At 36.8% G+C, this 16,518-nt stretch overlaps 1 protein-coding gene across 14 annotated transcripts in view; it reads left to right on the plus strand.

The window, feature by feature from the left end:
- Positions 1 to 16,518, plus strand: part of LOC139117214 (bromodomain adjacent to zinc finger domain protein 2B-like) — an 83,556-nt gene that overhangs the window by 30,371 nt on the left and 36,667 nt on the right. For 9 of the 14 annotated variants that reach the window (XM_070680138.1, XM_070680136.1, XM_070680129.1 and 6 more), the window contains 5 exons: positions 9,118 to 9,282; positions 11,541 to 11,851; positions 12,838 to 13,233; positions 13,826 to 14,008; positions 15,835 to 16,143. In XM_070680138.1, the coding sequence (XP_070536239.1) occupies positions 9,118 to 9,282; positions 11,541 to 11,851; positions 12,838 to 13,233; positions 13,826 to 14,008; positions 15,835 to 16,143 (1,364 nt within the window). The remainder of the gene's footprint in view (positions 1 to 9,117; positions 9,283 to 11,540; positions 11,852 to 12,837; positions 13,234 to 13,825; positions 14,009 to 15,834; positions 16,144 to 16,518) is intronic. The other 5 variants (XM_070680134.1, XM_070680139.1, XM_070680142.1 and 2 more) reach the window with 1 other exon arrangement.

Here is a 16,518-nt window from a genome sequence, read left to right on the forward strand (position 1 = left end):
TTTCCAAAATTCAATGGCAGATCAGAAGGTAATGACTGGATTATAAAAATTGCGTCATAGAGAATCGTGTCAACTCTTGTTGGCTGTGTGTGTCGAATCATACCTTCAAGATGTTTGGAAAGTTTATACTTTGGTGTCTTCTTCATTGTGCCATAATGCTGGCCAAAGAGAGAGGAACTGGGGTTAGTGGCCCAGTTCTTTGCAAGGCTTTACCGGGCTACCATGCTCTGACAGGATGTGACTACACATCATCCTTCTTCAGGCAGGGAAAGGTGAACCCATGGAAGAAAGCAGCAAAGAATCCTCTCTGTCTTGAAGGACTCGGCATTCTTGGAGAGAATATAAACTTTGCCGATGACGATAACCTGATAGAGCGATATGTATGTTCACTCTATGGTCAGGGAACATTATCATCTGTGAATGAGGCGAGATTGAAAATCTTTCTCATGAAATATAAACCAACCAATCCAGAAAGTCCACTGGGGAAAATAAAGGGAATTGGTGCAAGTATGCTGCCACCATGCAAAGATGTTCTTGAACAAAAATTAAAACGATGCAATTATGTGGCATATCTATGGAAGCATGCACATCTACGAGATCCTCTTGAAAACATTGAGCCTACAGATCATGGCTGGAAAGAGGTTGATGGAGTTTTCTACCAGTCTGGTTTACTGGTAATCAAATGCCAACCATTCTTGCTCAGATCATTCAACCACAAGATATCACTAATGAAGATGACGATGACGACAGCAATGACAACGACAATGATGACCACAGCAACAACAACGATGATGATGATGATGATGATGATGATGATGATGATGATGATGAGTGATCATATTAACAATGAGAAAAATGAAGATGACAGACAGATAATGTAACGGGAAAGGAGAAGTTTTAATTTCTGGTGACGATTGCTTGCCATTTATTTTGAAAGGAACGAAACTAACAGTCACAAATACAGATCATGAAGATGTGGCTATTTTTTTACTAAAAAGGGCGTTTTTGACGGGAAAGTACCCAAAATGGCAATTTTTTATTGAGTGGGGTCAATAAGACCGCCTTCTTTGAAATCAGCACCAATTTTTACATGGAAGGGACTTTCCATGCGTCATTTTATTTCCAAATGTGAAAAAACGAAATCATGTAAAGTTATTTTTGTCTAAAATTGACCATTTTGAGGGAAAAGTGGCCAAAATGGCAATTTTGTCTTAAGTGAGGTCGATAAGACTGTCTGTTTTGAATCAGCACCGATTTTACATGGAACAGAGTTTCCAGACATGGTTTTATCTCCAAACGTGAAGAAAACGAATCGTTTTTAGTTTTTTTGTCTAAAAATAACTTTTTTGAGGGAAAAGTGGCCAAAATGGCGATTTTGTCTTGAGTTAGGTAAATAAGACTACTTTTTGTGAAATCAGCACCCATTTTTACATGGAATGAACTTTTCATACATCATTTGATCTCCGAATGTGAAGAAAACAATAGGTTTTCCGTTTTTGTCTAAAAATGACCGTTTTTTGAGGGAAAATCGGCCAAAATCGCAATTTTGTCTTGAGTTTGGTAAATAAGACTACTTTTTGTGAAATTAGCACCCATTTTTACATGGAATGAACTTTCCACACATCGTTTTATCTATTATTGCGAAGAAAACGAATCGTTTTAAGTTATTTTTGTCTAAAAATGACTATTTTTTGAGGTAAAAGTGGCCAAAATGGCAATTTTGTCTGGAGTTTGGTGAATAAGACTGCTTTTTTTGAAATCAGCACCCATTTTTACATGGAATGAACTTTTCATACATCATTTGATCTCCAAATGTGAAAAAAAACCAAGTGATTTTCAGTTTTTGACCAAAAATGACCATTTTTTGAGGAAAAAGTGGCCAAAATGGCAATTTTGTCTTGAGTGGGGTCAATAAGACTGCTTTTTTTGGAATCAGCGCCGTTTTTTACATAGAATGGACTTTTCAAACCTTCCTCACCTAAAATTCTGATTAAAGCCACCTATCTCTAGGGTGAAAGGGTTAGCTAATTTACGACACAATGAAAAAACCCACTGCATGCATTTTGTTAGTTTTTTTTGTTTTTTTTCTCTTAAGTGATACATTGTCCAAATTTTTTAAAACAAGTATTTTTCCCATGATGAAGGGAGATAGGTTTATTGATTTCAGCTGTTTCCTGTCAAAATTTTCTGGGATTTGAAAGATATTTTTGAGACAGCACTGTTGAGACATAGTCAAACTAGCCATGTCCAGACTGTCGATCTGTTGTATTCTGTCCGTGTGAATGACAGATACAACGAAGATATGATGAAACTCATATTTTTTTTCTAAACATGTTGCTATCTTTGGTGGTTTAAATTAGGAATTTTTAAAAGCCACACAGACACACACTATAAAGAAACCCATATAGGTTGAGTGTTTTCAGGGTTCTAGTAGTCTATCAGTCTATTAATTAGTACAGTACACCGCCATGGTCTAGTTTGTATCTAGACTTTATTTCAGACTCCAGACCACACTTGAGTTTGAACTGAGGGCCAGTTTCTTGATCAGATGACTAGTCATGGTCACAAGGTTGAACTCCTCCAGCCCCAGGTCCTCATTTATAGGTTCAACCATACCCATGGAAACAATACCAATGGAAACAATTGATTTGTGTCAAGCCTAAAAAAGTAAAAAACCAAATAGAGTATATATTTATCATTTCAGGCTATCACAGAAATTCAAATTAGTTCCACATACAGAATCATATATACATATATATATATATAATATATATATATATATATATATATATATATATATATATATATATATATATATATATATATATATATATATATATATATATATATCCAAAAACTATATATATCTCTACAAAATTTATTTGTGTAGCTGGATCAGCTCATTCCACTTTGCCAAGGGAAGACTTATTTATTGAAAACAAACAAACAGGGCCCTGTCAAGGTGTGTAGTCATGCAGTCACTTTGAAAACCATCAGAAAAGTTTGCGGTAGAGGCACAAATGAATTGTATCCAAACCATTGCCCTCTGTCATGCATTGTGCTGCCCTAATTGTTTTGTCATTACTTCCAAGACATTGAATTTAGGAGTGTAACGCTGCACTCTCTGGTGTACAGTTTGATTGTATGGTGGCTTTCAATGGCAGACCCAGGTTTCATACGTTCCTGGCGTGTTGTTGATTGGCTTGTACCTCATTCAGTACACTTAGCATTGTAAGTTGAATTAACCATGATACAATGCTGACATGTCAGGTCTAATTATCACACAGCCGACATGTGGACACAACAGCTCTCCCCATGTGATGCACTCAGAAAAGGCCCATACAAACTGTTCTCCGGCAATTACTAGTTCAGTACATACAGGCCCCAGTGTCAGCAGAGGTCACCAAACTCCCTCTAAAATATGCCTGATCACCATCTTAAGATTGTATGCGTCTCAATTGTGAAAGTCTTAAACTTTTGCCCAAGCTCTCCTCAATGAAACTTTCAATTATTCTCTTACAAAATCAAGAAAAAAAAAATCAATGTGCAAATTTTGGTACTAGAGAAGCAAATTACCTAACATTTATTGATATTTGAAATTCAAAATGGCAGCCATCGCCATGTTAACTCTACAAAGAAAAAAATACAATTTTTTTCTTTGAAAAACTACGATGATGAAAATGTTTCTTAGTCCAAGAGCGTCATGTGCCCTCATGAGCAGTACATCAGAAAAGAATTGTAAAACTTTGAGACTCTGAATATCTGTCCCTGAGGCGTGTTCTGTCTTAATTGCCAATATTTCAGCAGATGAGATTCTGTCTGCCTTTAAATGGCTGTGCAGTGTTTGAATATTCCACTCAGATTGAACACTTCAAAGGCTAAACGTTTGTCTCATACAAATGTAGTAATAACTGCAACCAACCCCTGCATGGGATAGTTTACATTCCATAATTCTTTCCTTTCTCAGAAGGCCGAAAAACAAAACTTGCGTTGTATTCAAATGAAATTTTAAGTCTGTTCAAATGCTTCGCCTATTGAAAGTGCAACACAACCTCAAATAAACATAGCAAGTGGCACTCACAGGTAAATTAGCATTTTAAAGTGACATTTAAGAGATTCCAAATTCAGTAAATTCTTAAATCAAACATCGGAGATAAAGTAATATACTGTACGATAAGGGTTTAATCGTTGTAATTTCATTCAGTTTACCGCAGTGTGGGTCAAATAAGGGAGTTTATAGGTGGAACAAGTTTGTTGCTGTGGTAATGAGGAATTATGGAATAGAGCATAAACAACACAGATATAATAATACTTGTTTGTTTTTTGCCCTAATTGACAAACCATAGCATGCATGTGTTCTGTGTGTAAGGTGTATGACTCACTTCTTTGATTGTCCGATATTAAAAACTGTTTCAATTCCCCAAAATTAGGAAAACTGGCTTTTTAAAAATATATTCAGCTTTTTTGTCGTTGGAAAAAAAGTATAACGAAGTTAATTTAGTAATCTGCAGGCATGATCAACAAGATACTCCAGCCGTGGCTTCATAATTGCAGGCAGCTCAATATGGAATGGATTGATTTGTGAACAGTTAAGCAGAATGACAAACAGTTTCATTCATGCCTGTTTCAGCAAGTTCAACATGTCAAATGCATGCTCTAGGCAGGATACATAATGCATGAAACACACTCCTCTGGTTATATAATTTTTTTTGACCCGTTCATTCAGGGGACAGCTCAGTGGGTTCTATCAGTGTTCGGATGGAAAGACTTTTTAACCCTTTGAGCACTGTAATTTTTTACGAAAAATTATCAAGGCAACATTGTACCAATTTTTATGAATTTTTCTGTAATTTTTTCTACAATTTTGGAGCAAATGGACATATATTTTCATGGGCTACACTTTTTGACCAAAATTTTGGTAAAAATTAGAAAAAATTCTCTAGATCTGAAAGAAATTGTCGGTTATTTATTGTATAAAGGCAACAAAAATTGACTTTGGCACTCAAAGGGTTAACATATAATTGATCTACTGTCTGCTTGACAAGAAGGGAGCTTGATTCATGATAAATAGATTCAACCTTAATATCAAAATACTAATACCGTTCAATTGTTTTATGATTGTAATTTTTTCCAAGTAAAAATTAATATGCACTGCATGCAGAGGTCATTCTATTGACAGGAGACATTTCTGTTTTTAAACTTTGATGTGCATTTTGCCGCAGACAGGAATATGATGAAGACAAGCTTTTATCTTAGAAGGCCAGTTATCCACTGCCTTCCGTCACGTTAACAATGCAAGAGTAATTAGCTACACACGCCTTTTCTGTCATGCAAAACAGTCAGCATGATAGTTCAAAATCAGAGGGACACAGGAATTACTAGCAACACTGGCGACAAGACACGCCCATTAGTGTTGCCATGATGAAGAGATACCAGTAAAAATTCAATTGTGCATCATGCTTATGATGATTTGCATGTTTTGATGAGGATCAGTTGCATGATGGGAAAAAAAAGCAATGTAATGTCCATCAGTGCCATCAACCAGTAATTTATGTTTTACACTGGGGAAAATTTAGACTTTCTTGTATGAAACTCCGAAACAAAACTGCATTTGTTGCAGTCTTTAATAGCAGGGAAAAAAAAAATCTGTGAAGTTTTCCAGCACTAGCCATCCCTTGTGAACTTCCTAGATGGTAATTACTCGATTTCAAATACTCGAAATATATGAAAGCATGAATAGATGGTATGTGAGTTGTTCGTTATAGATACCATAGTGTAACAGTGATAAGAATTTTAAATTTCATTTTTCCAGAAAATATTTTGCTGTCATTGTATTAGTAGACAGCAGATTTTTAGTGTAATATACCTTCCTCATCGATAAATACATAATTTTGCTGAAGAAAAGATGGTGATGAGGACAGGTTTTTTTACATGATGTTGAATTTCGTATAAAGTAACTTGCCTAGCAGATCAGTGGCCAGGTTTATAGATACATTGTAGGCTGATGGGTGGATGGACTGTAGGAATTAGACATGAGATGTAAGACAAACAGAAAGATAGATAGAGGTGAATTATTGTCAGCTTTGTGGGCTGGATTTTATTTTTCTTGTCGATGGCATTAAAGTGGGTAAATGTGACAGGAATTCCCATGACATTTCATCAACATTCTGCCCGGTACAACAAACCAGTCATATTTGGGTATACAGCAGAAATGTTAAAGTGTTTCCCCGAAATTGTAACCCCGGGCTGTAAATTGGCAAGTGTTTTCATTGTGACAAGGTCATTGGTTTTAGCAGTTACGCTGACAGTCAATCCAATTCATTCTAAAATTTGATGGGTTGTTCATCACCCATCAAGGCTTTCTTTTACCGAGTGTTTGACACCGGTAATTTTTGGTGAAGTATCATTCCTTCATTTCGTGTCTGACCAACTTTCATTTTCAGCATCAATTTGGCGCGTCACAGACAAATTAATGTAATCATACACCCACGCTAGACTGAAGACTAGAGATCACAGCGTTTCTTGCCTTCTAACATTTACACAAAGGGTCTCATGCCCGTCTAATTTCATGTTATTCGAGTGCGATTGCATCTGGCTTGTGTATTTGATGAAGTCTGTGTCATTCAGTATGCAAAGGGTTTAATCCTACTTTCAATTTGATTTCGTAATCTCCAAGCAAATTTCAGTATTTGTCAGTTTTGATGAATCACGCAGTGAAAAAGTGACGTTTCCCTCGCACTAGGGGACTATACCTATACACGCAGTGATGTACAGCTGTTTTCAGAACTCAAAATTTACAGATATTAGAAAACAAAAATTGTTTTCCGAGTAGCTTTCTCTTTTCCAACGTGTAAGCTTGTAATATATGTGCCAGTGATGAATAGAATAATAGCTGAATTGTGATCATTTCAAATATGAAACTATAAAAAAAGTATTTTTCGTCTTTCCTAATGCTATAGTTACCTTCATGGAACTCAATCAGGAGATGGATTTTCCTAGAAAAATCCTCATTCAGAATCAGAGCTTTCTGTGCAATTTGACTTGCCACTGTCAGTAATATCACTACCAATGCTGTTTACGGCCTACTTGAGTTATTCCATGGAATGTCTGTCATCAGTAAACACTCCTTCATGGTTTCAAATGCAAATGTAAAATTTTCCACATACTTCCACAAAGAAATATTCCCCCGCCATGCTCTTGAGGATCTCTCTCGTGATTTGGGTTCTCAGAAACTTTTAACTCTCTCATGTGGCGTGTGGGTTTGAAAGACTCATTTTTAAAGGTGCAGAATCACAGTAGAGTGAGGAAACGATTGCTTTATCTGCTGCAAGCTTTGTTCAGAAAATGGTTGACCTCGTCACATTAACTTGCGCATTCACCAGTTTGACTAAATCACCCATTTGAGAAAAAAATGCCAGAGTGTACAGTGACAGAAAATTTATTACCTTTGGAAGTGGAACGAGTGATAAGGAAACATATTAGCATGTGTATGTTTAGAGGAGAATTTACAGAAATGTAAACTGAATGAAACTTGTTATTACTTATTAGGGGTGCATTAGCCATCACAGCCCTGTGTAATTATTCTGAAATTTCCTATGACTTAACCCTTTGAGCGCCAAAGTCTATTTTTGTCCCGTTTATAAAATAAAACCCCGTGCCAATTTTTCTCAGATTTTTGCCAAAATTTTGCAAAAAAAGTGTAGCAAATGAAATGTGATGTCCATTTGGTCCAAAATTATCAAAAAATTACAGAAAAATTCATAAAAATTGGTAAAATTTTGCGCTAAAATTTTGGCGGGAGAAAATAACAGCGCTCAAAGGGTTAATGTACTGGTACATCAACAGTTAAAATATTCATGGAGTGCAGCGTACTTCAATTAAAGGATTCTGTGAAGAGCTGTAGTATGATGTCTGTCCTTTGGATTCCGTAACAAAGTTTACTAGGTAAATGGCTGTGATGTGTTTAGGTCTTGGAGGGCCGTATCCGAAGTCTATTCAAAGAGAAGGCATTGAAATCTGTTCATTGTGTGGCTCAAAAGATTGGAGATTGTTGGTTACTTGTTGTGATAAGAGTGATTATCGTTTGGGAGAACTTTCTCCGCCGGAATAATTATTGTGTGTTTAAGTATCCTGTGTTGCCAAAAGCAATACTGACATCATTATTCTTGGGTGATTGAAAAAGTGATACTTCAGTATTTTTTTGCCATGTTATGTGTTTGCTTTGCATTCTTATAAATATCATACCAGTAATGTTATCTGTCATATCTTTGGCTTTTGTGGTCAGCACACACTACTAGAACAGTATCAGTTAAAAAAAAATATTTGTGGCCATCAAATCTTGGTTGGAAATCTATGGACAACTGAATTTCAATGGAGGGGGGGAGGAGAGGTGACTATGTACGCATGTAGTGGCATGCTTCGTTTCCATGGAGAATCAGTAGCAATCAAGGATAGGCATGCGAGTACTCTAGCAGCTGCATGTTACTTCTTGTTTGTAGCAAATACATCTTGCAGTACATCATAGGACCTAGGTCGGAGGTCTGTGTTACAACATTGCACTGATTAGTATCTGTTACCACTGCTATTGTACTGTTGAAGAATTGAAATATTAAAATAAGTGATAATTGTTAAGCCATACGTGTAATTTTGTTTAGAACTGTTTTGCCAATGATATGAAGACTTGCTCATTTGTAGTGTCCTACAGTTTGTTAATTTTTATAATGTTTTTTGAGCAGTGGGCCACACAAACGTTTGGTTGTTTTCAATGGTGTAAATCATTGCTCAAACAAGTTTTTGATGTCAGTTCCATTTCATTGAAAACCCCCAATCATAGGACTGTGGAAGTGACACAGCATAATCTGTATCTCATGGGTTTTCTAAATAGCTTCTCTTATGCAATATCCATATTAAAGCACTTTTTGGTCCATATAGAAGTTTCCATCTCGTTACACAAGGGAACACTCACAGAACCTGAAAACATACACCACAAATAACCACTACCAACACCACACATATTCTTTATTTAGAGATAATATTTCTTATCTTCACAAGCCATACCTGGGCAGACGTTGCACTTTGTTCAGTGATTGTTTCTGTGTATATTTTCTTTTGACAAAGGTGGTGCAGCGTGGTGGCGGCACGCACGGAGTATGGCTGGTCTCAATGAATTCTACAGCGGCACTCTCGGTCTCACGGCTCCGACGTTTGGCAGCACGTCCAGGGAAAGGGAATCCAGTCCACCGGGTTTTGACTCACTATACAGGCAGTCACAAGCACAAAAAAGTGAGTCAAGCTTGCTGTGTGTGAATTTTTTTTCATTTTTATCGCCAGCCCATTCAATATTGTGGTAAATTAGGATCTAAACAATGGACAGAGACAAACATCAATGAATCAATTAATCTGAATTGTTATTACTAGTCAATAAATTATGCATTGCCTCTTCATCAAACAAAAAATGAAAACGACACGATTTCTTCTATATTTTTTATTCAGAACAGTTACGCTTCTAATATAATGAGTGTCAATCATAAATATGTACAACTTAAGACAAACAGAAAATGTTGTTTGAACCTTGTTTTGCTGTGATACTTTACAAACAGTCCATAAAATGCACAGCTCCAACAATTTTGAAAGAAGAGATGTTACGGTCATTGATAACACAGTCAACTGTTCCCTATGGTGTCCACTTTAATCTCTGAAACTAATTTATAAGTCATGTTGACTTGAAATAATCCGAGCCATATTGGAATTTTTTGACAGTATTTATCAAATTTTAACGGAATTCCTGTTTCAATATCCCTAGTACAGTGACCTCGTTTAAAGTCCACTTGTTTGACCTTTTACCCTTGAACTATGGTTAAACCCTATTGTTTTCACGAGACAGGCTTTATGCACAATCTTCAATATCAAAAACCTTAGCATTATGACTTTGCTTTATTTGACTTTTGGCCCTTTACTCTGATCAAACTTTATTTTAAAAAAGTGACACTATCGAAATTCATGAAGTAGAAGGACAGCTATGGCCCTGGTAGAGTGTCTGTTATGTGTATCCTATTGATACCGGTATGTTTATCTTGTTGCACTGTGAAACTTGGGATTTAACAGTTTGAGAAGAAAAAAAAGACAGATTTCATCAAAAGGAGGCTGTCCGGTCCAACCATTACTTTATACATAAAAGTAACTAGTCTCACTTCTTTCAAAGTTGTAGTTTAATAATTGTTACATGGAAAACTGCAATGAAGAGGAAATACAAATTACAATCCGTATGTGTTGTTTCATGACGTGTCTGTTGTACATATAAAAAAGTTATTTGAACTTTATTTATCTTACTATTAAGGTGGTTGGAAAGGCTAGAGCGTCAGTTATAAACTTCAACAAAACTATTAAAATATAAAAGTAGTCAACATTCTCTGTGGAATAAAAAAAACTAGACATTTGGGCACAAAGGCATTGCAGAGTTACAGCCTGTTAAAACTTCTGAAAAACTGACCAAATAAGAAGAAGTTGGGGAGTCCTTAGTGTATTAACTATGGTAGAGGTCCCCTAGCTTTTAATAAAATGTTTAAAAAGGGAAAGTCATTATTTGCTGTTTTTCAGGAAAGTTTGACAAGGCTGTGCTTGCATTCAGAGTGAGTAACTGCTATTGTAAATGCATTTTTAGATTCTTTGAGTGTCAAAGAGGTGTCAAAAGTGAGATTAACCAAAAAGACTGCTCTGTGACTTCAAAAGAGGGGTGTAAATATGGCTTGTTTTCAACATTTTTGACAGAATAACAGTTTTCCTACATAAGTATATACTAATTTAATCCAACCTTTGAAATGAGATATGGACATGGAATTTTTACAGCCTATTAACAAGGTTACAGATAAGATTTGTACGGCACAATTTTCCTGTATTTGAAGTACTTTTGAAAAATCACTTTTGAAATTTGAAAGAATTTTAATAATTTTTGATATGTAAACCCATGTAAAATCATAAAAACAAGATTTTATTTACAAATCCTGCCGTACAAATCTTACAGATAATAGTGTCAACATATTTATAACTAATTTGGTAATATTAATACTATCCAATTATTATTAAATTCAAATATGTAAAAAAATATGAAAAATTAAATTTTAATATTTACTGGTGTCATATTTCAAAATCATGGCTGCAAATATACAATTTTTATATTCTTTGGAGAAAGTATTAACTAAGAGAGTTATCCTGAAAATTTGAACTAAATATCTTGATTCTAACACTTGAAACTTGACATTAACTCTGAGAAAAGAATTGGTGCAAAAATAGCCTTTCCAACCACCTTAAAATGTGGAGCATCCTCTTTCCTGTATTCTTTATACTCCTGCGAAAGCCAACTTTGAGGATTGTACCTAAGTTTGATAGTGAAGGGGTTAAAAGGAGATCTTGTTGACTCCTGTCATTTCACCCATCAGAGATGTTTTTTAGGTACAGCTGATGTTTGCCAGAAATATACACAAAAATTGGGAAGTTGTCATTTGTAATCTGACCAAAGGGCTCCATGTAAAATTCCTCTGCAGACTTGAACGGGGCATTCAGCGGCTCGTTATTTCAATCCACTTCTGCAAGCACACCGTTTTCTCTGAGCTCACCTACAAAGACTTCCTCTCCATCGTCCTCATCGTCATTGTCATCATCGTCCACGGCTGCCAGCTCCACACTGAGCAGCACTCAGGCCACAGTGACCACCAGCACAGCAGGCAGCAGCATCACCAGTCCAGCGATAGTCAAACCCAAGCGGGGCAGACCCAAAGGCAGTGGTAGTAAGAATTCCTCCATCCATGCATCAAGCAGCAGCAGCTCAACATTAGACAGATACAAAGACACCACGGTAAGATTGACCCTTTCACCATTATGGTTTAGCCCAAACCCACTGTTTACAGGGCATTGGGATGAAAAGGTTGACCCGGTCAACCCTTTGAGTGTCAAAGTCAACTTTTGTTGTCTTTATAGAATGTAACATAATCAGCATTTTTTTTTCAGATCTAGAAAAAATTTTTCAGATTTTTCCCAAAATTTTGGTCAAAAACTTTAGCCATTGAAAGGTTGTGTCCATTCGGTCCAAAATTATCAAAAAATTACAGAAAAATTCATAACGCTTGGTAAAATGTTACACTGAAATTTTAGTGGGAAAAATTGAAGCACTCAAAAGGGTTAATCCAATGCAGGAAACTATGGGTTAGTTCTGTTAAATTTATTCAGTACTCAGTGAATTAAAATGAGCCACAGTGACCTGTTGTTGTTATGAAACTTCCTGCATATGGTATGAAACTAGTTGATATGTAAACTGGAAAGATGTATCTTATCACAAAAAGTTTAGTTCCTGATCTCATGTTTGTCAGAAACATTTGAGCACATCAGCACAGAAGTTGACTAAACAATCATTGCTGTAACTCGCTAACTAAACTGTTGTTGTCAGTGAGAAAATACACCTTTTGCCTGATGTTGCCATAATTTTGTTCCTTCACCAATTTCGATATAAGTTGGCTGTTGCGAAATGTCTGCTATCAGTTACAGGATCCATACACTCCTGGAAAGCCCTTGAAAGTCGTTGAATTATAAAACCCCCTGGAAGGCACTAGAAAATGAACAATTAACCTACTATTTTCAATAATGACAAGATTATCAGTTGTAATGTCCTGAAAATGATATGTAAAATGATGTATAAAAATGTTATTTTATACAGATGATATCTTGAAAATTGTATTTAGTGCCTAAACAGTCCTTGAAAATTCTCAAATTTTATGTTACTTATAGTGTGTGGATCCTGTAATGTTTACAGTAACACATTATTGGAAACTTATCGTTACTTTTCAGTCATCGGCACCCATGCTGCTGTTACCCCATCCGCCTCCGCTGACCTCTGTCCCAACATTTACACACTCGTCCGTCATCACCAAAGCTGCCACAGTCACCTCCTCATCCCCGCCAATATCCTCCCCTCTGAATCTGACAACCAGCGGGACCGGGGCGGCGTCCACCGCGACCTCCGCGGTTCCCCCGGTCAAGAGCGACGTGGGCAAGAAGAAAGCGAAGAAGGAGGAGGGCAGTAGCAGCGACAGCAGTAGCAGCGATGACGACGACAGCGACGCAGGCAGCAGCAGTAGCAGTAGCAGCAGTAATAATTCGGACGTCAGCAGCGCCAGTGATGACTCGGACACTCCGGACACAGAGTCTGACAGCGATGATAAGGAAATGCAGCAAATTATCCAGGCAAGTGTCTACCCTCCCTTCTTCACTGTCATGCAGTATTTTATTTATTCCTTCCAGCAGTGTGCACATGTTAATTAATAATCAGGGCAATTTATCCTGTACAAGAAGCTAAAAAAGCGTGCATGTTTATTTTGAAAAAAGTATACAGACTCAAAGCATGCGTAGACATTGATATATGTACTCCATGTGCCCTCTAACATTTAAGATATGTGAACCCCCATAAGTCAGTGGAGGAATTTCTTGGAATATTCACAGCTCAACCCTATAATAAGATATGTTATGTGTAAAATGTTCTTGGGTCAAAGAGAATGGATTTTGATCTGGTAAATTCAAGTTATGTTTCAAACTGTTTTACTCTGGGCAGCAGAATGCCTTCTTAGCTAATTTGATATTCCACTGGCTCGGCATTCTCATTGACTCACAACAAATCTGATGTATTACCAGGACATATATTGGGCTGACTCAGAGAAATCTCCATCCTCAAAAGGAACTCAAAGCATTTAAAATGAATTGGAGGAAAAGTGTGCCTGCTGGATAGCTGCAATTGCGGTTTGTTGACATTTTTGTAATCTGTGATTCTTGCACTTTTCAGACCAAAAAACAACTGGAGGAGAAACAGAAGCAGCTGCTGAAACAGGAGCAGCAACTCAAACAGCAACAGAAGGAAGCCCTGGAGAGAAAGTTGAAGGTTGTAAAAGAACCTCTTGGCAAAGCCGAACAGACCAACAAAACAAACAAACAGCCAAACAAACAATCGAGTAAACAACAGCCTAAGGTGAATGGCCATAGCCTGCCGTCGCTATGGTGACAAGAGTGCCTCTTTCCTTCCATAACTTTTTTGTAGTGATCCATTCCAAAAAGAGTGCATCGATAAAAAAAAATTGTGTGGCACTGCATGGCTTGAGCTAATATTCCATTGCACGGTTTACAATGTTGCCTGCTTTGGGTCTGTTCAGCTTTCTGTCTTCCCTCATTCTTTTCCATGTGTTTGAAATACTTTCATGGTCACATCTGTTTGGGGTTTATTATATCTTGAATGCTTGCTGTCGGAGAGAAACAAAGTATGCCTACTTGATAGGGATGAATGTACATTATACTTGAGAGTGTTTCACTTTTTCTTTATCTGAAAGTACCATGGAAACAAAACAAAATCGACAGGAATGAGCCTCGAAGTCGTATTATAATAAAGTAAAAAGATCTTCATGTCGTGAAGTTGGATTGAGTCATATGCAAACATGATCCATCAAGTACACAGGATCACAGGTGGCTGTGCGGCCTGCTGTCCAACTGACATTGATCATCGCTCTAAAGACATCAGACTAATTTGTTGCCGGCCGAATTATAGCTAAACATAGTGATTGGCTAAGCTGCCTGACTTGATGTGTCATGTACATTGGCTTTATGATGAGAGCTACACACAGCATGCACAGACATCCTGCAAAATTGACAGACTCTTTGCCCATTTTGCTCATTTGTCATAGCAAATTCAAGGAGAAAAAAATTTGAAATTTTTAAAAATTAATATAGAGAATCCTTCAATAATTATATCCTCAAATTTCATATGATTCCTCCAGCTGATACACACCTGTATTATTTTCCTATATCAATTATCAATGCTATGACATGAGGGTAACAATTTTGGCAATTTTTCACGAGACTCCTTTTTTGAGCATGAAAACAAATTTGCTAAGGAGCAAATAACAATTGCATCCACAGCTTTCATCAATGACGCTATAAACTCAGAGGCCAAATTAAATCAGAAAACTAAGCTATTTCCAGCCAGGTATAAATGTAGTCATCAAATAATACGTAGAAGCTAAGATGTCTTGAACGTCTTAGCTAAGAGTAAATGTACAATTTTATCGATAAGGTTTAAAGGACAGAAGCTTGGTAAAAAGCTTTACAGGCTGTATCTTTTGATATATTTTCATGTGTTTTTTGTTTTGTTTGGAGATTACTTTATCTCATTCTTCTCTCAAAGTCACGTTGCAATGCCGAGTATTCAACTTGTCAACATGGCTAGTGTCTGTGTAATGCCTGATGTTATTGTTGATAGCTGAGTTGTCCTGAAAAGAATTTATTTTAGCAATATGCCCCCCTCCTGGCCCGTAATGGACAAAAGCAAACTGTGTAGGACATGAGGAGAAGCGAGCACATTATGTCATGCAAAGTTTGCTTTTTGCAATTATTCTATAGTTTTGGCAATACCAGTGAATTTGTAGATGTAGAAAACATCTGGCGCCACAATACTAGCTGATCAGATACATCAATAGTAATAAGGGGGATGAAATCATGAAATTCACGGGTATGGACAAAGATGTGATATAACAATAACGTTACGTATTGTAGACAGAGTGATACGTTGACAAGTGTATTATTTTGCATTTCAAGATACTTCAATGAAAAGAATATAAAAGTAAATTTATTTTACAGAACAGAAATAATGAAAATATTATCAAAAGGTTCAGGTATGGTGTCATGAAAGGTAACTTAATCATAAAATGCATTTAATAATGTGGTTGCTGATTGCCAAATATTGACTCATCGGCTGTCTTCTCTTTTTCTCATTTGAATTACTGCCCGTTGCCTTGCCAACGACAGGACCAGCAGGACAGTGAACAGCATATCCGACAACAGGAGCAGAGACTGAAACAAGAACAGCTGAAGATTCAACTAGAGCAACATATCAAACAGCAACAGCATCAGCTCAAACTGCAGAAAAAGGCGCAGGCCGAGCGGGAGAAGGCATTCGCCGCCAAGGCCGCGGCCGTCTTGCAACAGGGTTCAAGCGACATCGCTGAAAAGCTTCTAGAAGGCTCGTCTCAGGGGTCTATGTCGTCGTCTCAGGGGGTTCGATCAAACCAGACTTCTGTCATAACTCAGGCCAAAAGTCATAAAAACAAGTCTCAGGTAGGACTCCTCAGCACACCTGAAAAAATACAGCTTCCGTCCTTATGATGGTACCTGCTGTAATTTTGTATAAGTTATTCCTACTTTCATTTTGTTGAAATTTTTGTATCTTCAGCTACCATACCTTTTTTTTGACCAAATATGAGATGAGGGGAAATCTGTTAACAAATGTAGGGTTGTAAAGTTAACATGAATAGTCCCAATGACTTCTTAATGTGGAATTTCTTTTCCTTTTCCCAACCATAGGAAAGCATCATTTTTGAAAATAATTTCTTTGCGCACATCAGTGAATTGAATTATATGAATATGTACAGTGCCTCAGAATTAGATTTGAAAATGAGCATGTCTCTGTGTGGTATTTTGGCACATCTGTTG

The sequence above is a fragment of the Ptychodera flava genome, chromosome 18 (assembly GCF_041260155.1).
Source record: "Ptychodera flava strain L36383 chromosome 18, AS_Pfla_20210202, whole genome shotgun sequence".
Taxonomy (NCBI): domain Eukaryota; kingdom Metazoa; phylum Hemichordata; class Enteropneusta; family Ptychoderidae; genus Ptychodera; species Ptychodera flava.